Genomic DNA, 24,710 nt, shown 5'->3' on the forward strand with positions numbered 1-24,710 from the left:
AAAAGACAGAGGCGAAATTCACGGTCCACACAGTCAAACCCCGTATCATAAAGTCTACGCTAACGTCAACCAGTGATTTATCCATCAGAAAGACTCCAATAATTGCTGCATTTAAGAAAAGAAAAGAAAACAAGCAAAGCCATCCTTTTTTGGCCTTTTTAAGCCCAAAAGGCAATTTGAAAAAGCAAAATCTAAATAGCAAAAGCAACTTAAAAAAAGCATCCACAGGAATTTAGGCACGGCAATTCTGAAGCAGCCCAAAACTCCTCCTTTCGCTTCAGTTTCCTTCTACCTAGGCCCTTTTCTCATGGAAACGAACACATAAATCAATTCAAATCCTTACGATGCCGATGGCTTGCAAAATGCGTTTATACTTCTCGAACTGTTTCTCACCGTCCTCTCCTTGCACCATAGTGGTAGTTGCATCATGTTGCAGAGATAGCTTTCTTTACCAGGGGCAGGTCGTGTTTATTAGGTATTTGCCTGAAAGTCATTTAATCGCGTATGCCTAAATGTTCATTTTTTTGTGTTCCTTTCACTGGTGGGCGTAAGACAACGTGGTGACTGGATAATCCCTTTAGCTCAGAATGCGGTTTCAAATGGTTTGTGCATTGCAGAGTTTATCGCATGGTGCATCTCAGTGTATGGTGTGAAGTCTAGGCGGGACTGTCGACGCCCAAATAACAGAGAAAGGTACTGAGAATGAGACTGAAAAGCAGCAACTGGAATAAAGAAGTGCTACAGATTTCTAAAGCTTTGCACCGAAGCTGCTGCGGCCTCCTCTGACAAACATGATGCGACCTGACGTTTCAGCTAGTGCAGAGCTTTTAAAATCTGGCCAAAAATAAGAGATCAAACTGCAGAAACCAGGACTTTGGGCGACTTACTTTCGAATGTGACCCTCCTTCTCTCTGAAAGGGGTGTAAAAGAGGATAGTGAAAGCTTTGAGAATGATTCTTTCAGACGTTATTGATATTAGCTTTCAATCATACTGCATTTGTGCTGGGTCAACATGTGGCAGGGTTTTATTTGTTAGGCTGCATTGCAATGTCCCGCGCGAGAAAAGCCCATTTACGGTGGAGATGGTCCTTCACTCACCCTCAGGCGTTGGAGTATCCTTCCTGCGTCCTGAGTTGGAGGGTGCCAGGCTGGTGGGGCCCTGCTGATGGTCAGGAGACTTCACCATGGCAGACATGATTATCTGCTGCCTTGCTGTGGCTGGGTTTGTGGCGCTGCCGTGATCCTTACACTGGAGAGCTGCGTGAGAAGTCATTAGCTGAACGTCTCTATTACATAACTGACCCTTAAAAAATTTCTAAAATGTTGATTGAATCTTTTCCTTTTGATCGAACCAAAATAAAGCAGTTCCTTCCAAATGAAGTGAAGTTAACTGAAGACATCACGTTTTGTTTTGAAGTCTTCATCATGAGGATTTCATTATTGTAAATGAAATCCTCATGATGGTACATCATGTTTGGTGTCGTGAACACACAAATCAACTTTTTTTCCAATCACAACTTATGAAACGTACGGATTTGGTACAATTTAAAACTGCACAGGTGCTATAAACCATGTGCTTCCAAAGAAAATTCTAAATCTGTTCAATAATGTAGAGGGAAGGTATGACCTCAGGGGAAAATGTCATTTAAAACAACCATATGTTCGCATCACTCTTAAAAGCATGTTCATATCGTTTTGTGGAGCGATTTTGTGGAATGGCTTAGACGATGAAATTAAGCAAAGTAAACGTATTGCACAATTCAAGAGAAAATATAAGGAGTACATAAAATGAATCACATACAGTATAACGTAATTTCAACTAAATTAGCAAATTTATCTGCACGTGCATGGATGTATGTGTAGGTCTGCAGCTATACATGCATATGTATAGGTAAACAACAATATATATATATATATATATATATATATATATATATATATATATATATATATATATATATATATATATAATATTTTATATATTTCTTAAATCTCTATTTTGATTAAGGAGGTGTATGTAAATTCGGGGACAGGACTGGATAAGCCACTACTTCTTCCATTTCCTTTTTTGAGCTCCCTTTGTTTTTTGTAATAGAATTCCTTGTTGGATATCTTATGTTGTTGTGTATGTTTTTTTCTCTTTGTTTTGTTGAAAAGGGTATCTTCGGGTCTTGTACACAAATGAGGGAAAGATGGACCAGAAGATCAACAGGCGGATTGGTGCTCCCTGGGGCGAAGTTCCAGGCAAGTGCCACCGGGAGGAGGCCCAGGGGAAGACCCAGGACACGCTGGAGGGACTATGTCTCCCGGCTGGCCTGGGAACGCCTTGGGGTTCCCCCGGAGGAGCTGGCCCAATTGGCTGGGGAGAGGGACGTCTGGGCCTCCCTACTTAGGTTGCCTAAGTGATCGAGTCACTTAGGGTGACTCGATCCCGGCTAAGCGGAAGAAGATGAATGGATGGATGTTTGTTGAAATTTAAAAATTTTGAAAATAAAATAAAATTTTGAAATAAAAAAAACTGTTTCCAATTTATTCAATAATCTTTATCAGTATGCACATGCGCCACACTTAAAGATCTGTAAAATTCCTTAGAATAAACAAAACTTTTATTGCAGCAGCAACGGATCATACATTATATTTGCTGGTCACCAAATATGTTTGTAGCCAATCAGAGTGAAGTCAGCTAGGTAGAGCTGCATATCATTCATAGCATTACCGCAACCAACCCTTTTACTGAGGAGGGACATTTGGCCTGAAAAAATAACAAGCTGCTGTTATTTTATTTTTTTATAAAATTCTTTAGCGAATTTCAAAATGTAGCAATATCAACGACATGAAATGGTTTATACAGTGATGTCATGGCACCTTTAAAGAATTGCTTGAGGTGTATTTATTTTTAATTGCCCGCTAGGTACTAATGATTTAGTTAAAAATAATCATTCATTGACATGATAGTTTTCCCCCTTGAATACGTGTGCTCAAATAACTTTTAGATTTTTCTAAACAGTTCAGTGTGAAATTATGCTACAGCAATGAGATGTATTCCTGTTAAGGCTATTAAACTTCTTTACCAACAAATATGCCCACATCTGTAAGTCTTTTGTCCAGAGATTGGGAATAAAGTAAACTTTACAAACTCTAACTTAAGTATTCAGGCACTTAAGTTATAGTTAATTTAAACCACCTTTTGGCATCAATGTTAATCTGTGAACTTAGAAGTGTGATCGCGTGAGCATCAGAGGTCCCAGAAGGGGCACAGACAGGCTCTAATTAGGATAACAACCAATAGGGAAGGAAGTGATTAAAAGAGGAAGGTGACAGAGCGCGGTTGGCAGATAACCACTCAAAACCTGGTTTCTGTTTTCCGCCTACAAGCTGACCACAAAAGACTGCATTCAATTGAACAATGAATCGCACATGAGTCTCAAACTTATGTGATGAGTCTGTAACTATGGAGAGGAAATCCACATACTGCTTTGACTTTTTGTCTAGAAATGTGTGGGCCACACGGCAGTCCCATCACGCACATTCAGATTTGTAAACTAATGTACGTCAGGCCCACCTTCTTCTCTCAGAGATCGCAGCTCTGCTCTCATTTTCTGCAGAGCGTCTTCCAGCTCAGAGCAACGAGAGCGCTCCTTATCCAGCGCAGCCTTCATGTCGCTGTACTGTAGAGGCACTGGCTGGATGGGGGGCACGGGGGACCCCTGGCCTTGGCCCTGACTCTGACCCTGCGCCTGGGCCTGAGCAGCCATGGCAGCTAACAGGTCCTCCCGCCTTCGCCCGAAAAGTCCCTGAGAGACACAGAGAGGAGACAGGGAAAGCGCACATCGTTGCTCATGTTTTCCGAACACACAGCGGGACCTCGTATGTGAATCCGTCTTACTTTCTTCTTCTTGGAGCCTCCGTGGGCCTGGGATTGGAGGAAGTCTATGAGCTTGGTCTGCTGGGTGATGGTTCCCTCCATTTTCACCTTCTCATGAGAGTATACCGCCTGCAGGTGGAGCTAAGTGAACATCACTACTGCCATGAATTTCTCCTCAAGTACTTCACTTCACACAGAGGGTGACAGAGAGACATGGAGATGGGTGGAAGGAAAGGTGCCGTGTTTGCAGGGGGCTTATATAATATTGTGGATTAGAACAGGAAAAGGTGGGGGGGGGGTACTAATGACGACATAAAGATTTGACTCTGACTTCAGCATCTACATACATGTGTCAGTGCTGTTTGGGGGCTCTCATATCGGTTATGTATTTGTACTGATTTCCACCCCTACATGCTAGCTGTTGCACATGTGCATGCCGAGTAGAAGCACACCTGGATGTTCTCCAGCTGGTACTCCAAGTCAGTCCTCTCTGTTTTGAGTAAATCGGTCTGGTCCAAAGCATCCTGCAGCCCCTGGGTCAGGCGGAATATATGAGTCTTCTGGACATCCAGCTGCTGCTGTAGCTTCTCTTGCTGCGGGGGGGAGAAAAACAGCTGTTCACGCCACTATCTGGACAATGAGCGTTTAGTAATCACTGGCTTTTAGCAGGGACTCGGCATTAATCGTTAAGGTACCACGTGACGCAGAAAGACAACGACAGACACAGCAAAAAAGCAGGACAAAACACATTTGCATGTGAAATCCAGGGAAACCCAGGGAAAGCGGCGTACTTCTTCCAGCAGTCTCTGCTTCACATCCCTCTCGCTCTCCAGCTTCTGCTGCAAGCTGCGGGCGTTCATCTCCAGCATGGAATGCTTCTTCTCCAAATCATTTAACTGAGGAACACAGGAAATGAGGTTTTGTGTTGAACCTGGCAAACAATGACAAGGCAAAAAAATCCTCTGTTTACAACGACAAAATAAATACAGTGTCTGCAAGGCCCTCGGCTTTGAGTTTCTGGTCTTTGAGGGCTTGTTGCAGGGCCAGGATCTCAGCTTTGTGCTCTTTAACGGCTTGCTCCACAGCTTGACGAGACTCAGAGCAACGCTGCTCCGCACGGAGCCTGAAACACAGAAGAAAAGCGTTGTTTCCATGGTGTGATACGAGGCTTTGAAGACATCATTTCTGAGGTCTTCTGTTGTTTTTATTTACTAATCTGTTTGAGTAAGGGCTTGGGTTTAATGCTAAAGAGGAACAGACCAGCAGAGCGTGTTTTCATACACTTTTACTGCACCAAGCGTGTTTTGCACTGCCCTTCAGTGCAAACAGATTTTGTATTTTCTCCAAAAATAAATTCAAATAGGCCCCAGAGAATATGCCCAATGCTTGGTGTCTTCATTGTGTGTAGGTTGGAGTTAGAACTAATAACAATATCAACTGAGACGTGAAGAGCAATTCATTTATTTATTTTTATTCAGGTACAGGAGAGTCTAGCAGCTAAAAAATCATTTCTGTACTAGGGTGTAAACAGCCTCCATTACTAATCCTTACGGGGGTTTAGTCTATATCAGTGTCACCTGTTCTGTTTCTCAGTGTCCAGCTGCCTCTGAACCTCCCTGGTCCTCCTCTCAGCCTGGTTCTTCTCCTCCTCCAGTGTTGACCTCCAGGCTTCCCATTGTCTTTCCTTCTCCAGCAGTTCATCGTTCAGGCTCTCCAGCTCAACAACCTGTTCCTCCAGCATGGTGCACGTGGTCTTCAGAGTCTCAAGGTTCTGTTCACGTCACAAAAATTATATTATGTATGAAGACACAAACAATGAATGAACATTTAACAAAAAAAAACATATTTGAACTAATACAATACAAAATCCTTCACAGAGTACACTATACAGGTCAAAGATGATTCAAGATGGGTTTTGCACAATCTAATCTCTGTCCACAGTGCACTGGCAACACTCCTGACAATTATATTAATGCACTATGGTTATCTACACATATTCAGAGGTTCTGGGTCCAGATATGTTAGGACTTGTCAAAGTGCCCAAGTTGTAAAATTTCAACTCCCCCCTCAGTTTACTTGCTGGGTAACTTTGATGATAGCACGTTGGGGAAAAAATCAGTTTGCATGGCTTTCACATCTCAGGTCTCCACTAGGTGTGAAGCCCATTCCCCCTGTCCTGGGGGGGATGGGCTTCGGTATTGTGGCTGTTGGGGGGTTTCCTTGGGGCAGTCTCCCCTCTTTTCTTAGGTGGGGGAGGCAGATTTCCTGTGTTGGCCCATCTTGAGCACCTTTACTCTGAATGTCCCTTTGGGCATCTGGGGTTTTGGTTCCACTGGCATCTGCCTCGTTGCTATGGGGGGGCAGGTCTTTGGCTCTTCACAACAATCACAACTTTGGGGTACTTACAGACTCACTTCCATACAGAAAATCCTTATTATTATCTTCAGCTGTCACTTTATATATGTCATATTAATTAATACTGTATATACTTCAGTGATGGTAACAAGACATTACTTGACTGTATCTGTAATATGTTATCGACTGGTTGTGCTTTTCTTTTTAAATCTCCCTTTGCAGGTGAAGAACCTGACTGTGGATGTCGTATCATTCTCTCCCTTTTCTCTCCTCTTTCTTTCACCTTTTCTCCTTTTTTTCTCTTCTGCCTTCTTGTTTTAGTGTTCATATAACATGAAATATTCCCTGCATAAATAATAAAGCTACTTTTAAATCTTATCCATCGGACAGATTCCAGTTTGTTCATGTTAATAATAAATCTTCTTCAAACTCCAGGGTCACTTGTGGAGTACCACAGGGTTCAGTCCTCGGACCAATTCTCTTTACTATATATATGCTTCCGATTGGCAAAACTATCAGACAGCATGGGATTAATTTCCACTGTTATGCTGATGATACTCAGCTATATTTATCCATCCTGATGAATCCAATAAATTACTTCGACTACAGGCATGTCTTGATTACATCAAAAGCTGGATGACTTTAAATTTCCTGCACTTAAATTCTGACAAGGCAGAAGTTGTAACCTTTGGACCAGAGTCCTCAAAAAATAAACTTCTTAATCAATCACTTAATCTGGATGGCATTAACTTGGCCTCTGGTAGTAAAGTAAAAATTCTCGGTGTTATTTTTGACCAAGACATGTCATTTAAATCCCATATTAAACAGGTTTCCAGAGTTTCCTTTTTTCACCTCCGGAATATCGCCAAAATTAGAAACATTCTGTCCAGGAGTGATTCTGAAAAACTAGTCCATGCATTTGTTACTTCAAGGCTGGACTATTGTAATTCTTTACTATCAGGAAGTCCACAAAATGCAGTTCGAAGTCTTCAGCTGATCCAAAATGCTGCGGCAAGAGTTCTGATGAAAATCAACAAGAGGGATCATATTTCTCCAATTTTAGCTTCCCTTCATTGGCTTCCTGTTAAATCAAGAATAGAATTTAAAATTCTTCTTCTAACGTATAAAGCCCTTAATAATCAAGCTCCATCATATATCAGAGCTCTGATTACCCCGTATGTTCCTAACAGAGCACTTCGCTCTCAGACTGCAGGTCTGCTGGTGGTTCCTAGAGTCTCTAAAAGTAGAATGGGAGGCAGATCCTTTAGCTATCAGGCTCCTCTCCTGTAGAACCAACTCCCAGTTTTAGTCTGTGAGGCAGACACCCCGTCTACTTTTAAGACTAATCTTAAAACTTTCCTTTTTGACAAAGCTTATAGTTTTAGTGGCTCATGTTACCCTGAGCTATCTCTATAGTTATGCTGCTATAGGCTTAGGCTACTGGAGGACATCAGGGTCTATTTTCCTTACTCTACTGAGTTCTACTGTTCTCCAGTTTTGCATTGCTTGTCGTCATTTCAGCTTTTAACTTTTTGTGCTCTCTCTCTTTTTTTCTGTTAGCTCGCTGTGACATCATCCAGAGAAGACGGCTCACCCGCTACTACCATCTAATGTAGAACAGATTACTGGATCAATGTGTGCTTCTGTGCTTTTTTGTTTCTCTTATTGTGTCTCTGCTCTGTCTTCTCTAACCTCCAGTCGGTCGGGGCAGATGACCGTTCATACTGAGCCTGGTTCTGCTGGAGGTTTTCCTTCCCGCTAATGGGGAGTTTTTCTTTCCACTGTCGCTTCATGCTTGCTCAGTATGAGGGATTGCTGCAGAGCCTTGTACAATGCAGACGACTCTCCCTGTAGCTCTACGCTTCTCCAGGAGTGAATACTGCTTGTCGGGACTTTGATGCAATCAACTGGTTCCCTTATATAGGAAATTTTTGACCAATCTGTATAATCTGATTGAACTTGACTTTGTAAAGTGCCTTGAGATGACATGTTTCATGAATTGGCGTTATATAAATAAAATTTAATGGAATTGAATACTTGCAAGTATAAATCAATCGGAGCACAATGGCGAAAGCGGTACGGCTCCACTTGTGAAAGTAAAATCTGTTGGGCTCTTTTTGGCATTAAGACAACAATTCTTATTGCCACATTGCCAGACAGGACACTATAAAAAAACGACTTTTCAACAATTACTCTTGACTTGCATTTCATTGGAAGCATTATTTAAAGAGAAATTAATCCCAATCTGACAGAAATGTGATAAAACATACATAATGCAGCATTTTAGGATGGAAATACTTTCCTGAAAAATTTAGGCAGCTGCAATCTAGGACTGGTAATGGTGTTTCCAGCTACAGGGCGGGTGCATGAAGGATGGCATGGATGCATCCATGCCCCCCCCCCCACACACACACACACGTATGCATGTCTACCCATCCACCCATAAAAGATATTCATACACGGTCCTTCTCAAGCTCAAGAAGAGACGTGCTTATTTCTAACACCACAAACATATCTTGTCTGATGAGGGGAGACAATTTAAGTTGGTTTGTCCCCCAGATGGTATTTGAAAGAAATGGCCACTTTTCTCAGCAGCGACTCCAAAATGTATAAGGTTGTGTAGTGCCCTTGGCAAAGCATTTTTACATCTATGGTGGCCTCAAGAAAATTCACAATAAGAGCTTAGAGTTTTCTGCTTTTGAGAAAACATTTTTTTCAGCAAAATCCATGAAGGACAACCATAACCCGCATGATAGAACCATTATAAAGGCATTGCTGGGGAAGATGCTAATACTGGTACAGAACTTTTTTCCTCTTCACATCTGTCCCTGGTTGAAGGCTTAGATGATGTAGAGATAAAAATCAGAGTGTAAGATGTGTCTCCAGGAAGAATGAGATAGTATTACAGCAAAAACCTTTCATCTTTTGGTATCCCTAAAGCCACGTCTTAAATATTGTAAGAAGGGGTGCAGCATTACTAAGTGGTAAAAGCTTTCTCAGCCCAACGTTTTGGAATGGACTATAGGCCTGAATAGCACAAGTCAATGTGTAATACAAGAAATTAAAGAAACTGTATGCAAGAGATTGTAATGCTATTAAATAAAGGTTTCATTAATGAAATAAAAATGCGTTTATACAGATTTTTATTTTTAACATCCAGTTTGAAACGTTCAAACAAGCAAACTGACGACACCCTTAAGCACTAAATAATTCATCGTCAGCAACAGACTTGAAAGGAGAACCGTCTGGCCTCACTTTCGATAATAAGCCCAAAAAAACGGTGAAACCGCAAAGCCGGTTTGCATCGTTAATCTTATGGATGTTTCATACGTTTGATAGGGCCCGCAAAGACCCGTGTTTCACCTCTTACGGCGCATCGCTTTAGACAAAGAGTTTGAAGACAAATATAGCCTCCGCTGCTGCAGCAGCAACACCACGGCCCTCTGAAGTCCAACGCTTCCACAGCTGAAACGACCTGGGAGTGCTGGGGATGACACATCCCTCCCACACACCACCCCGTCCCTCGTCTATGACTTCCATCGGCGGTTACACAACCAGCAGGGCTGAGAGCGCTGCTGGACACCCACACACATATCCTCCCACAGGGGCAGCGCTCTCTCTCTCTCTCTCTCTCTCTCTCTCTCTCTCTCTCTCTCTCTCTGACTCTCTCTCTCTCTCTCCTTTCCTCTCCTGCTGCAGCCAGAATAAACATATAACAATTCCTAAAATAACAGTAAACTTTCCTAAGCCTGATTTATTCTTAACCCTGTGAACCAGAGGACTGGCTGCCGCAGTCCCAGGACAGCAGAACACTGTTTTCACACTAAACACGGATAATACAACTTGTGACAATTCTTACGGAATTAAATCCAAACCTGTATCCGAGTATTGTTGGATAATGTTGGCCAAACAGTAAATTCAAATACTGGGCATGGGATAGTTGTGTTTGTGTGTTTACTTGCTAAAGGAGTCACACATCTGAGGTGTTACAGAAAATTAAAGGAAACCTGTTGTTTTCTTGTCTGGTTGTGATCCATGTCAACCTTTTGCAGGGTACATTTTTCTTTCTCTCACATCCGTATGCTGCTTCTTCTGCCATCAGACGGAGTTTTCATTTACTTGAACAGTGCCACGCTTGTATTGTCACACTCCTCCAGTCAGTTTATTTGTACTTGTATGATCTCTGCCAGCAAGTGCTGCTGCTACCTGATGCAATTACCTTTCTTAACAATCTCCCAGCAACAGGTTCTACTTTCCCCCAGTTTGCAAACCAGTCATACCTAAACTTTGCTTTACAGTGCATTGTACAATCATTCATATATCCTGAACTTTTCCAAACTTTGTCATGTCACAACTACAAACTCTAATGTTAGACAAATTAACACAAATTACTGTATTTTTCTGAAGTTTACAGAAAAGCCTCCCTCCTCTTATTGAAAATCTGAGTGAATGGCAAGGATGGACAAGAATTTCAGTCTGTAGTTGTACAAAAGTGGTGGAAACATACTCCAACTTTCCCTATGAAATACATTCAAAGCAAATGCTATTTGCAGGTCACATTAAAACTAAGTTTTGCCGGGTTGTTCAATCTGTCCTTAAATTGGAAAAAATTAACTTAAAGCAATAATTTGATAAAACACACAAAAAAAATACAATTGTTTGCAAAAAACCTACTTGCTTCTGGTTGTTGAGGTGCATTTCACGGTCAGCCACCTCATGACGCAGCCTGTCCACATCCTGGCTGAGGTGCAGCCGATCCTCCCTTTCATCAGAGGCCTCATCCAGCTGCTTGGACAGGTAGAAGTTCTGCCGGTTCAGCTCAGCATTCTCCTGAGTCAGCACGGTTAGCTGCTCCTCGAGATCAGTGATCACCTACAGAGAGATGGGAGAAATTACTTTTTAAGCAAAAAAAGAAAAGAAAAAAAGACAGCATATACAGTATTTTTCTGGAAAAGAAATGTATTTTAAGGCAATCTCCTGATCCTTTTTATTGTACTGATTCTGTAAAAAGAAGGGGGGTTTCTTGTCCTCTGAACTACTGTTGTGTTGAGTAGAACAAGATTTTGTTGTTCTACTGGTGTCTACAAACAGCTAATGGGTCAGTGCAGGTGACTTTAGAGGCTTGCAATACAATGATGGCAAATAATGTCATGGGTGATTGGTCCAAGCTGATATACAGTAGGTTCAGTGGCCCCTGCTGTATTGCAGGTCTGCTGATACCTTTAAATGCTTCTGTCCAGGCACTGAAGGTTGTCTTTATGGATGATGATTATTAAGAAACTAGTAATTAAAAGAAAAAGGGGCAATTCAGAAAGAACAGGAACCCGAACAGCAGGGACTTCTCCGAGCCCAGAGGTTAGCTGGATATGCAAAACCATTTAACAGGTGGGAGCCATACTTTATTTTTTTACTCTTTGTTTCCCAGCAGCCAAACTTTCATAGATATTTGTTTTAAAAGTCAGGAATATTTTCTGTTTGTGTGAGGATCATTTACTGTTTTGCTTTGGACGTAGGTGTTTTGTTACCAATTATTAAGGATTTTCAGAACAAAGTTGTTTGTGAAAACACTTACCAGAACTACATCTTAACCTATATCCAAAATAAAAAGTCTCCAAATATCAAGGGACGAAACAGTTTAACAGCTTTGGCACAGCTCAAGGGTCTGAAAAAATTATTAGATTTGTAAAATAAAACATCATAGTTTCATTGATATACTTTACAACAAAATAAATATTGTAACGGTACAAAGAACTACCCCTTATCAGTCGGCGTTGACTTACTACAACATGGCATATATACAGTATGCAAACATTGCTGGTCTGTGGGTCATTTGGTACCAGGCCACACAGAAACAACTGACTTTGTTCTTGTTTTATTTATTATCTGAGTGTGGGCGATTACTTTTGAAAAAACGGTCAGATCTGTCTATGACTCACACTTGTTGTATGTCAAGTCGATGTCTCAGTCACATCCACCAAGGAACTGATAGTGCCATACTTGGTGGCTAACCATATTGCCGAGGCTAAGAAGCCATTCACCATTGGTGAAGAATTGACCCTGGTGCCAGTAAAGACGTTTGCTGTGAACTTCTAGGAGAGGCTACACAATGCTAGCATTACATAAAAGTATGTAATGATTTTTATTGCCCATGGCATAGCTACATACGGAGCAAATTTGTTGCCGAAACCTTAAAATCCCCAGAAGAAGTTCTTTAAAGTTTAACATGAGCAAATGTCAAAAACTACCCAAAATGGCGGATTTCCTGTTTGTTTTAGGGCATTCCTCCAATAGACTTTTTTTCTTGGTTGTGCCAAATTTGTGTCTAATTTTGAATCTCTAGGACCTACCAAAAAGCGCATCACACTTAAGGGGGTGACTTTGCAACCGTTTAGCCACGGCCATTTTGAATACCATCACAATGCCACTATTTAACGCAAGGGTGAAATTTGGGTAATGTTTGAAGAGTTTTCATGTATGTTTTGGCCTCCAAAAAGCCACTAAAAGAGGCGGTATATTGAAAGAGAAGAATTCCTTCAGATACATCAGGCCGTTGCAGTGCTTTACTGCTCTGGCCTAATTACTAAGAACTGTGCATCATAGCAAAAGCTTGACTGAATAACACTGAGGGGTAATAAACATGTTCATGGCTTTTCAGCCTCTGCCTCTGTTTACTCAACCCTTTTGGAGGATCACAGAAGTTTTTTTTGGAAGAGACAGAGCAGTGAAAGAGATCTATTTATAAAAAGATATTTCCTTCCACAGATGAATTGTGTTTTTGGAGGTTCCCAGCCAGCTCTAACCTCAGGACTCAGTAGGCTATAGCTGCTGTGTGTATGAAATAAAATGATAACTGCGATAATAACTTGTTTATCCATAGCTCTGTCAGTTCCTGTTTTAATAAGCCATTAGTACAAGGCAGTGCTGTTCAGCCTATCTTGGTGAATGTGTTTTTACAGTGTTTGAATGAAGAGTACAGAAGGCTTGAAAATAATGAGTTTATTTTGCTAGTAATAGTTAGTCAAAAACTAGAACCAGCAAATTCCACTAGTTGTGCAACTTGCAAATTCAATAGGTGAGATTTATCCAAGATCCAATTCAAGAGGTTTCTATTTCAGAAGCAAACATAAGGCACCAAAGTCTCATCTGGCAAAAAGAGCAAAATCCATCCATCCATTTTCTAACACATCTATCCCCTGTGGGGTTGCGAGGGGTGCTGGTGCCTATCTCCAGCTGTCAATGGGAGAGAAGCGGGGTACACCCTGGACAGGTGGCCAGTCCATCACAGGGCATCACAGAGACAGACAAACATTCATACGCACACTAAGGAGAATTTAGAGAGGCCAATTAACCTGACAGTCATGTTGTTGGGAGGAAGCCAGAGTACCTGGAGAGAACCCACTAATGCACAGGGAGAACATGCAAACTCCATGCAGAAAGACCCAGGGTAGGACTTGAACCCAGGGCCTTCTTGCTGCAAGGCAACTGCAACTACAACAAGGCAACTACCCTATCTAATTAGTGCCACGGTGCTAAATAGACAGGGTGGATGGATGGACTCCGTTCCAGGTAGCTTCGTTGTCACAACATTTTTCATGGTTAATGTGACCCAGTGAACACAATGGTAGATTTATTTTACTTGTCTTTAAAGAAGCAATACCAGAATTTATTATTGTCTTATAAAGAAAAATGCTTTTTACGCAATGTATTGTGAGTTAAAAGACAGAATTTGATAATAACAAATAACTAATTAATTCCACGATCGAGTGAGTGCAGGCTTTTTTTTTTTGGTAGGAATAGGCAGCGAACTGAGAACAACCCGGGACAAGTTTTTTCTGCCAATGGCACAACAAGGTGCTGATCCTTTGCTAAGAAGCAGGTCCTTTGGAGCATGGCACGCATGTAAGTGTTGACCATTCACAGAAGAAAATATAATTTATCTGAGACGTAGAAAACAAAGAAGGCACGAGCCTGGTCTTGTGCATGTTGAGGGTTTCTCATGGGGAAAAACTGTTGTGGGTGGGGCTTACAGTTCAAGTATGAATTTATGAATTTGTGCAATAACAGGGATAGTTCCTTTAAAAGTGCATAATCAGTTTATGCATTTCTCTTAAACACATTTTGAAACAGGCTGAACGTTTTGCACAAATTTCTTGAACTATGTATCTTTGAGACTCATTGATATCCATTAATGTCCATCCTTATTTTTAGAGCTCTTAACACTAAACCAGATATTTGTAGTGGGACTGAACATCAGTACATACATGTCCATGGTAGTTCTTCTGTATTCTGCTTTGACCATAAAAATAGTAGTTTAAGAGTGCCATGCTCCTTGCAAACACAAAACGCATTTTTGGTTAGTGTTACTAAACAAAGGAAGATAAATAATAAACAGAGACTAACAGCCAGAGCAATCTTCAGCCTCCTCATAGCAAAGCAATCCAATAATTAAAGCTGCAGTCTATCTAAGGCATCTTTGAGAGCAGTCTGTGAAAGAACTGAGTAATTTGGCTCCCCCGGTTCTAGGTGCAATGGTAAAGATTGGTGTCCATGAAACCAGAATACATAGCAGCTATCTGCTGAGAATATCCACTTAATTTCTAATTCTAAGAGAAGATGAGCTGTATGAACAATATATTTCTCTATTGCTATATTTCTTTTAACCAAACTATTCTCTGTAAAAACCATTAACATTTATTTTTACTATTTCCACCCAAGATAAAAGAGTCTAACAGGGTTTGGACATGTTTATATCATTTGATTTTAGCACTTAAATTTAACTGTCCACCTCTCACAGGATATAATCCAGTGTAGTTTTATTACATAAAGTAAATATCTGGGTTAGAGATATAATGCATTCCTTCCTTTGGCAAGATGTCTTGCTTGAACCAATCAGTATTTAGAGGGAGAAACAGGCCAATGATTTCATTAGCATCAGTCCATTTTCTTGATCAGCCAGGACTGCACAGTTGGAGAAATGAGGGTTAGGGGCTGATGAGGCTTGATGTTAAAAAACCCTTTTTCTCAGATCTAACAGGAACATGTACAACGTGCAGAACTTCAAGGAGGCAGGGGAAGGAAGCAGAGTACATAAATTAGCTGTCTGCTCTCTACTGACTCATGCGTCAGCTCCTCTGAGGAAAGGGACTGAGAATATCAACTGAATTCAAAAGGCGGGGCAAGAAATAAACTGTGTAAGGAATGCAGCCGTGATCTGCCATCCATCTATATTTACTCTACTCAATTGCCAATCAAATCAATTGAAAATCTTGAAGAACTGCAGTAAGTCACACTGAGAGATTTGCTTCCTGAATGCTGTTGAATACAAAGCTCAATGTGATTTGTGGAAGCTGTGGGTGTCAGCTTCCTTGATTGTGATTAACATTTACTGTGAACTGATCCTGCAAAATGCAGATAGATCTTCACCTTTTACTGAATATGACTAAGCAGGGAATTAATAATTATTACTATTTCATAACTGAAAATGGAGTCTTTATTTGAACAGATTTATTTATTGTCAGATTTGCTGTACAGACCAGAAATTGTCCTTTAAAACATATACAAGAGATGTTTTCTAACCTCCTCTTTCTTCTTTCACCTGTGTACTGTTGCCAAAACTCCTGCCCTTGCTTGATTTAAGATTAGTGAAGATTGTCAGTTATCCAAAAAAGGCTAAAAAATAAAACAACTGGACTTCTGTTCTGATTCTGAAGACGTTTTGCTTCCCATCCAGGAAGCTTTCTAATTCAAAATGTCTGCAGTAGTGTGGAGTTCAAAGCTTTGTAGACCTGGCCAGGCCTCATTAGAGCTTAGATTCACATGGAAATTCACCCAGAACTGGTGAATTTACAACACACTAAATGTAATTGATAACATTTTCTCAACAAGAAGACCAGACGCGGGTGAGCCAAGCTGTCCAGCAGGGACACATGCTGCCGGATACATCATGGATTCCTGGGGAGCTTGGAAGGTGGAGTGTCTATTTTGTCCATCTAGGACATGGAAGATGTGTACATAATTGGATTTATGATAACAGGATTTCTGCTTATTGCTGCTGGCGGTTACCTGATATATCGAGAAATACGGCTGCTGGGAGTTTGTGAGGGTTTGAACCGCGCTGTGATCACCCAGACTCAGATAATTAGTGAACAACACCGAAAGCTGGATGTCAGACTTGCACAGCATCGCATGCCGGATGGGGTTGAACTGAATGGTGGAATGGTGCGACCTCTGGGAAGTTTCTAGCTCGATTTATGGCAGAAAGTCCAACAAATTCAGCTGTTTGGGACTTGCCATGAAGACGGACCAGCAGAGACTTGAAGGCTGACACAAATTCCACAGTCAGCCTGACACAAAACAATCTCCTTGTTATTGAATCTGGTGCCCTAATGGATAGCCTTGGAGCTGACTATCTCAAATTCTCCTAGATGTTTTGTAAACAAGACGCTCTAACCCCACCTGGACCCGCTCATGACACCTGTGAACTTGAACAGTTCCCTTCTTGAACTGCTGATAATTTACCATCTAAGACTAAGGCACACATTAACGAACATGGTGATAAATACACCTCCCTGTGACTCACTGTATTTGCTGTGCCTGATGTTTTTCTCCCCTGGGACAGAAACCTAGGTTGAATGTGCGCATACGCGACTAATGCACTCTTTTTCCCCCTCAACCATCCTAATGTATTCCTTTCTCCACTCTACAAGGCGGCACCTAGCACGACTCCGGCTGCAGTCTACCCATGTATGTTTTTCTCTTGATGGGCTGTGCTGAAATTTCCTCCACGGGGGACAAATAAAGAAATTCAATTCAATTCAATGATTTGGTTGCAATTTGGGCGCACAACAACCTTAACACATGACAGTGTCATACTCTGTCCATTTTCAGATGATGGACTGAACAATTCTCCAGGAGAAAATGAAAGGTTGAGATATTGTTTTTGAACATTTCAAGGAATGTGAATACTTTTTTTTCAAGGTGCAGCATGTATGCTGAAACAACTGTGATAAAACCTTTATAAAAACAGCAAATGTGGTCTTTTGCATGATCATGCAAGCAGATAATCATCTGACTACAAAAAGGCTGCAATTCTACATTGTTATGGATATATCTTAGGGCAATGACATGTTTTTAAAATTCTCCTGTTTTAAAATGTGCCGCATACAAAGTAGCTTTCAGAATAACATTATACCATTTTGCGGGTCAAGAAACTGAGAAGCACTCAAACTCTTCTTGTTGCTAATTCTGGCGGAGTTGCCTGATTGCTGGCCAGCCGAATCTATGAACACTGCATTCTAAACAGTTTGTTAGTGGGAGGATCTCAAAAGTAGGGCAATAGGATAAAAACGGACAGAAATACTGTTGGTATTAGTATAAGAATCTGGAGGCATCTTTCGACTAATAAGTAATAAATTGGCTTCATCTTTCATAATCACGACAAATAATAAAAATAGTATTTTACAGAACATAAAAAAGATCAAATGTCCGTTGGCTAATTCAGTCACATGTAAACTCTTTTTTTCTGCTAGGCATTGCTGCAGGTAATGTACACTATAAACACTATATACAGTAAAAAAAATGTAAATAATAAATGCTGTCAAACAATTATTAGAGAATCACGCCAATACTTTCCTGTATTCATCAGGATTTCAATATTTGCTCTTTATTTCATTACTCTCAAAAGAGAATCATAGAGGATCATGGAAGAGAAATATCATATGAAGGAAATGGGAAAATAGGTGTTATAGTTGCAGGGAGGCTGTGTGATGATTCAGCTGGTGCTCAGGGGAAGGAAAGCTGTCAGTTACCAGAAACAACGAAACAGCGGCAACTTACCGCACAGCTGTCTCTCAACGCATCATACTTGCGTTGTATCTCATCTCGGTGTGCCTACGAGACATGGCAAAAGAGACAGGGAGACATCACTGCCAAAATGACATTACACCAAAGAGTGTAAAGAACGCTTCTTTGCTTTCCCTCATTCCTTACTCTGAGAACAGTGATCTCCTCTTCGGCCTCTGCTGTGGTCTCCTCCAGCTCAGTCTTGGCCTGCTGTAGTTGGTTCTCCAGAGCGTGGCGAGCTGCCTGAAGGTTGCTAATTTGAGATTCGCGCTCTTGCAGTGACAGGGTCAACTCTGTCACCTGACGCTTAATTTCCAGCTTTTGCTCCTCATGCTCGAGTCCGATCTACAGAGGCAGACAGGAAAGGGCCATTTATGACACGGAGAATCCCCACATTTCAAGGTGCAGTCAGAAGCGGGTTACCCTGACAGCAGTACAAGTGGCTATCTAAAAGAAATAACTTCAATTTATTTAATTAGCAGTTCTTTCCTCTTACAAGTATTTAAATACAATTAAAAAGTTAGAGATGCACTGAAAGATCTGTTGGTGACTGGAAATAACCCCTTTTTAAGCTTGACTGATCCCAAACAGGAATGGTCAATGACAAACTCAAACTTCTTTTTTAGCGTTTTTAGTCTTGACCACACCGAATCTAAGCAGCGACAAGTTGTGCTAACAAATCAGAAGTTACTACAGGAAAACACTCACAATATTGTATTCTAGTATAAGCAAGCCAGTTTAAGGAAGTCTGTGTAAGCATGAAAGGTAGTGAGGAAACTGTTTTCTACGAATAGATGTCTGGTGTATATTGATGCTGCTAGAAGGAGTCAAGACTTCAGAAGACAGCTGAATGTATTACAGCAAAGTTGCAATGTTTTATTCTGTGAAGCGTTTGACCTCAGTCTGTTAGGAACAGATTGAGTTTGGAAGTTTCAGTGTTCTTCTGGAAATCTCAGAGTTCGGGTAAGGCTCTCCAGTTTCCAGAAAATCTAACCAGAGCCTGTTGTTCTAGAAATGCTTGCTATGCTAATTTAAAAAAAGATTTTGTTTCTATTTATTTAATTGTATGCTCTTAGTTTTAAGATAATAGTAAAACCCTGATTTACTTTCTAAATAGTATGACCCTCTCCTATTATAATATGTAATGATCAGCCTTTAATACATTTTATTTAAAAAAAAAACTGATTTGGCAGGTCAGAGCTTTGCATAACTTGTGATCAGATATGAGCCAAAAAAGTCATGTTAATGCATCTCTATAAAATGTGTAATTTGGCCTTACTGCAACATTGTAAAATCACAGCCTGGTTGATGACAGGGTCAAAATTGGACATTGTGAAATTCTGTAAATGTTTTTTTTGCTTATTGAGTTAATACCAGTTCTCATTTTCATGAGCAAAAATTACAATTGTACACCAGATGCTTATTGACATCCAGTATGAAACTATAAAATGTATAAGTTGGAGTCATGGGCTACTAATATCATCTGTAATGCGGTAATGCACCGTCATGTTTCCACTATTAAGAAGCAGATCAGTACAAATGGGTGTACAAGTAAATCCAATAAATAATCCATGAAGTTTACATAAATTTACTTAAAAATCGAAGTCATAGAATAAATACTGCTAAATAAGCAGCAAGACTGGAAGAAATAGAATATTGAAGCCTACATATAATTATCAACACAAGAAGAGTCTGCTAAATAAAACAGCTTCACATTTTACTCCCCCTAAATATCTTCTCACCTCTCGGAGCCGAGTTTCCAGCTCCAGCACGCGGCTCTTGTTGCTCTGCTCCTGCTGACTCATTTTCTCGAGATGCTCTTCCAGTTTGGCGTTCTGGGCTTCCAACTTTCCTGCCTGAGACTCCAGGTAAAACTTCTGCTGGCGAAGCTCCGAGATCATCTCTTCCTGGGCTTTCCTGATAAGATCACACATTCATCTGAGCAAAAGCCTTAACAGACGGTTTATACAGCAGTGGCACAATCTAAATTAGTAGCTTCTAGATATGATTTAGAAATCACTGTGCCCGAGCTTCCTTCACCCTTCACAGAAAAGCAACATGAAAAGCCACGGCATACACTTTGATAAAAGAGGATCTTAAAGATGTGCAACCGTTTAAGTGAAAGCCATGTTTTTATGCAGGAACCTACATGTTTTTCTGGGTGTAGATACTGCTGTTAGCTGCCAGTTTATTGGCCTCTGACAGCTCGGCAATCCTCTGCTCCAGGCTGTTCATCTTTGAGTCCATTGCATTAATGGTCTGAACAGAAAACACGAAACAGTAAAATGTTTTAATAGACATTTCGTAGGTTCCCCACATGTTGCTTTTAAGCCCGGTTTGATTGGGGCTCCTTTTTTGTGCTTTAAAAAAAAAAAAGAGTTTTCCAAATGTAAAATCTGTGTCAGTGTAATCAATTTTAAAATAAGCCTTGAGAACAGCGTCGTTGCCAAGCTGGTCAGTTCTTACCGCCTTCTGTTCACTGATGATGCTGCACTTCTCCCGCACCTCCTCCTCATATTTGCTCTGACTGGACTCCAGCATCTCCTTATCAGCCATGTCCGCCTTCATCTGAGCCTCCAGCACCTGTTCAATGCCAGCCAGCCCACAGAACCACAACCAGGATGTCACTTAACGGGACAGAGAATGGTGTGAAGATGACATAGTGTAGATTTTCCAAGCATAAACCACACCCACAGCTGACCAAGCCAAAACATGGCCACCAAACACAAAGTACCAGTGAGAGGTTTACATACATTCATCACGGGGGTGAACTGAACTGTTTTTTTTTTTAATTAGGGTGAAATAAAAATACAGCAAACCTCTTCAGTAATCCTTTAAAACTATAGGGTCAATAGCTTTGAATTCAATAGGTTCGATTTTTTTGTAATCCATGGGTTCAAAATCACATATATCAAAAATGTGATTATACAAGCTTCTTGTATAATTCTTGTTGATTTTTGACCACTCTTCTTTTCAGAAACAGTATAGTCTATTAAAATCGTTTGCTTTCCTGGCACTGAAACGTATAAGCATAGTCCATACATTTACCACAAGCCTGTGGTTGGGGCGGTTCCAAAGGACTCCTGTTGCCTAAGGCTGATTTGTCTATTCTAAAACCAATTCTGATTTATGTCTGGGATCATCATCCTGTTGGAATACCCAGTGTTTCCTAATATCTGCTATCTGACCCAGACGGTTCCTTTAAGAGGGAATGACAATTGTTAGGTGTTCAAGAAACCTCAGGGGCCCCCAAAATTAACTGGAGCATTGTGTAACCCCAGCATCTGCAATAAAGACAACGTTACATGAAGCCGGACTGTGAGTTGCCTGACCAAAAAAAAGCCCTTACTCCAACATAAACACCTTTAAACCTCTAACTGTATCTTCTCTTTCTATTTTTTTCTCTTCCTAGTAGCTACCTGACGTTCTGCTAAGATGTGACACCTTCCTGAAGGGGGTATATCGACTGAGCTACTACTGCCAACAACTTCACGTTCTATAGATGATGGCTTGGCCCTACCTTTTCGTGTTTGACCCTGTTTCTCTCCTGGACATACGTTTTGGTTGAGGAGCGAATACTCCTCCTGAAAAGTGAATGACTCGATGCAATCTGCTGGGTTTCCTTAGACAGAAAACTTTTGAACCAATTTGAATAATAAAAACTGAACGTGACTGCTTCATTTGGCTACTAGAATAGATTGGAGTGAATTTACATCGACTGAATTGGCTTAATGAAATGTACAGCTGCCTGAATGGACAAGTCAGATTGTTTCTATGGAAAGGATTTATGATCAGATGAGACAAAGATTGAGCTTTTTGGCCAAACCAAAGGGAAATATGTTTGGAGAAGCCAAGGTGAGGCTTTCAAATCCAGAAATAGTGCGCAAGCTGTCAGGCACAGTGGTGGCAGCATCATGCTGAGGTCTGGTTTACTGCCAGTGGTACTGCTGAATAGTATAAAAGGGGTGGATGAATGAAATAAAGGGGTACCTTCAAATTTAGGTATTTCCTCTGTATTTCAATAGGACAAAAACACACATATTTAAGATGGTTTTGGAAATGGATAAAGATGACAGTGACCTTGTGGAATGCAGCTAGTGTCAGCACCATGGAAAATCTATGGACAATGCTTAAAAGCCATGTCTGTGCCGGAATACTAAGCAGTGCAACAGATAAACTCTACCAACTCTGCCAAGAAAATTGGTCAAATATGCTGTCAGAATTATAGGTCCTTGCTGATGGTAAAGAAAGCATGTGGTTATGTGCAAAGGACACTTTTTTAAAATATTTGTGAACCTGAGAGTAGAATAGTGACTGTGGGGATTATAAAAAAGCCACATAAAATTCAAATCTTAACAAATAACGGTAGTTTTAAGAGTCATTAAAGCTATATGCTTTAAGATCATTTCACTCAAAAATGTCTCAAATGCATCATTAAAGGCCCAAAATAATGATATTTTACTTCTGATAACAAGTGTTTGTAAACTTCTCGCTGGCCCTTCGACATCCACCACATCCTGAGAGTTACATTTGATAGATCTATGGGATGTTACTTGTATGTATTTGGTAACCAAACCTTTATTTTGTCTTCATATAGCTTTTCCTTCTGTTTCAGATGGGTTTCTAGCCGTTGGGCGGTCGACTGGGTCTCTCGCAGATTCTCCTCCAACTCCTACACGAAAATAAAGCAAGTGATGATCAGAAACCATGCTAACAGGGGCTAAAAGCAGCCAAAGGCACCTCCAAAGTTATCCTTTGAATGTACAGACTGACTGAGGCAGCTTTTAAATTTTGTTGAAAATATTCTATAATCTGATTAAAAATGCGATTATAGTGAAAACATTTTAGCCCTACATGTGCTCTGATGGTTTTAGGAATTTGGGGATCTGTAGGACATCAGCTTTCAAAAAGGACATGTAGAGTTGTTTATGCAATGCCTTTGGCACCAGGTTTCATAAAGCAGTGTTGACAGGAGGGGGTATTATTCATAACTGTGAGCTGGAAAAAGCAGGGCCCGCAGTTTGTTGAAGGAGAAAGAAAGGAAGCTCATAAAATCTATCTTTGTCAAAAACATGGACTCCTCCTCTTCTCTTTTTGAGGCCTTCTTTATTGGTCTTATAACGAGCACAGATGGAATTACTGTAGCTAACGATGTACGGAGAAATATGGCAGCGACTGGAACCAGAAAAAGTTACTATTTACCAGCCCCGATCAGTGAAACTACTATCCAATCTTTTTTTTTTCAGCTAGTGAATGCACCATCCCTAAGTGCTAACAAGTTTCAAACTCCTTTATGTTCAAGTCTCAGTGGGGTGTATAAAAATGCAGGGAGAGGAAGCACAAAGACTTCTAGAAAGAAAACTAACATTTAAGGTAAGGCTCTTCTAATTATACCAGGGATAGACGGAGAGACTGGTGTTTATAGCTTGTAATGTTAACCATGCTATTTAGGCTAATCAGTCTAATTATGTTAATTGAAATAAATGCTAACATGAGACGCTTAAGAGCTTAAAGGTTCCAATCTTTAATCAATTCTCCTTGTTTGGAAATCTTAGTGAAATATTGTTGAACTGCAGAGCTGGGCGACACAAACTCCTCTCACTCCTACAGACACAGGCGGTATAAAGAAGAAGGACTGCTACAACAGACAGGCTGCTTAAGGCTCCTGCAAAGGTTTCATAAATCGATGAATGATTTACCAGTCTAATACAGGAGAGTAAATCAGAGGCTCTTTTAAATAAATGTTTTAATATCTTACATTTTAAGGCGTGCATGAAAAAAAAGGAAAAAGTTCAGCTGTCTTATAAAGGAGTAAACGAGACATGCTGTGATTTGTTTTTGTTGTCGGGTTTTATTTAAAGACAACATTTAAACAATAACTTGGTGTTATGATTGGTTTTATGGTTCTGGCTCGGCTGTCTGTCTCACTGCTCTGTCACTCTTCACCACCGTGGCAATCAAGGTCATCTGGTACTCCTGTGGACCTCTGACAGCAGCAGCAATCAAGCCAATCCTCTGTACCTGGTCCTCTGCCTCTTTGTACTGGGCTTCAACAATCTTCTGTTGCCAGATTATTGAAAGCAACAGCAGCGGGCCTTGTCTGCCTTGCCAAGTGTTTTGGCCTTGAGTCGCGTCTCTGGAGTTTCCTGTCTCGTCTTGCCGACATTAGAAACCTCATCGGCTATTCTGTTTTCTGGACATTGACCTGGATTGTTGATTGGACCGCGAGACTTGCCAAGTTTTTTGGGTGTGTGAGCAAGCACGGCACAGATCCTTCCCAGAGCCACAATTGTTTGAGGGGCTTTATTCTTTCTTTTAATAAACATTTTAAAGCGCAACACTGTGTCTCGCTTGAATATCGGGTTCTCTCTTTGCTCTGGTATTACAGAAGTATTTTTAGAATTTCAGTCATAGAGAAGGACAACTCAATAACATCTGGCTATGAGGACGCCGTATGTTGTATACAACATACGGCGTCCTGTGTTACTTACAGTTTCTATGAAAATCAGAATGGACTAGAATTGGCAGGTTAGATCTTTAAAAAATCTGTGACAGGTGCATCTTTTGTTGGCACTTGTGGCCTTAATTTGACAGTAGGCTGACAGGAAATAGGGTTGAGAGAGAGGGGGAAGACATGGGGCAAAGGTCC

At 40.7% G+C, this 24,710-nt stretch overlaps 1 protein-coding gene across 5 annotated transcripts in view; it reads right to left on the reverse strand.

The window, feature by feature from the left end:
* Positions 1-24,710, reverse strand: part of LOC105940396 (citron Rho-interacting kinase) — a 69,861-nt gene that overhangs the window by 20,902 nt on the left and 24,249 nt on the right. For 2 of the 5 annotated variants that reach the window (XM_036144644.1, XM_036144642.1), the window contains exons 10-24: positions 22,638-22,733; positions 20,528-20,644; positions 20,211-20,320; positions 19,804-19,978; positions 18,209-18,406; positions 18,056-18,109; positions 10,895-11,092; positions 5,443-5,636; positions 4,853-4,988; positions 4,657-4,761; positions 4,318-4,458; positions 3,887-3,994; positions 3,563-3,794; positions 1,099-1,257; positions 888-911 (exon numbers count right to left, since the gene is read on the reverse strand). In XM_036144644.1, coding sequence (XP_036000537.1) covers positions 888-911; positions 1,099-1,257; positions 3,563-3,794; positions 3,887-3,994; positions 4,318-4,458; positions 4,657-4,761; positions 4,853-4,988; positions 5,443-5,636; positions 10,895-11,092; positions 18,056-18,109; positions 18,209-18,406; positions 19,804-19,978; positions 20,211-20,320; positions 20,528-20,644; positions 22,638-22,733 — 2,047 coding nt within the window. Of the gene's footprint in view, positions 1-887; positions 912-1,098; positions 1,258-3,562; positions 3,795-3,886; positions 4,007-4,317; positions 4,459-4,656; positions 4,762-4,852; positions 4,989-5,442; positions 5,637-10,894; positions 11,093-18,055; positions 18,110-18,208; positions 18,407-19,803; positions 19,979-20,210; positions 20,321-20,527; positions 20,645-22,637; positions 22,734-24,710 lie in introns of all 5 variants that reach the window. The other 3 variants (XM_036144643.1, XM_021308855.2, XM_036144645.1) reach the window with 3 other exon arrangements.

This window comes from Fundulus heteroclitus, chromosome 12 (assembly GCF_011125445.2).
Source record: "Fundulus heteroclitus isolate FHET01 chromosome 12, MU-UCD_Fhet_4.1, whole genome shotgun sequence".
Classification (NCBI taxonomy): Eukaryota; Metazoa; Chordata; class Actinopteri; order Cyprinodontiformes; family Fundulidae; genus Fundulus; species Fundulus heteroclitus.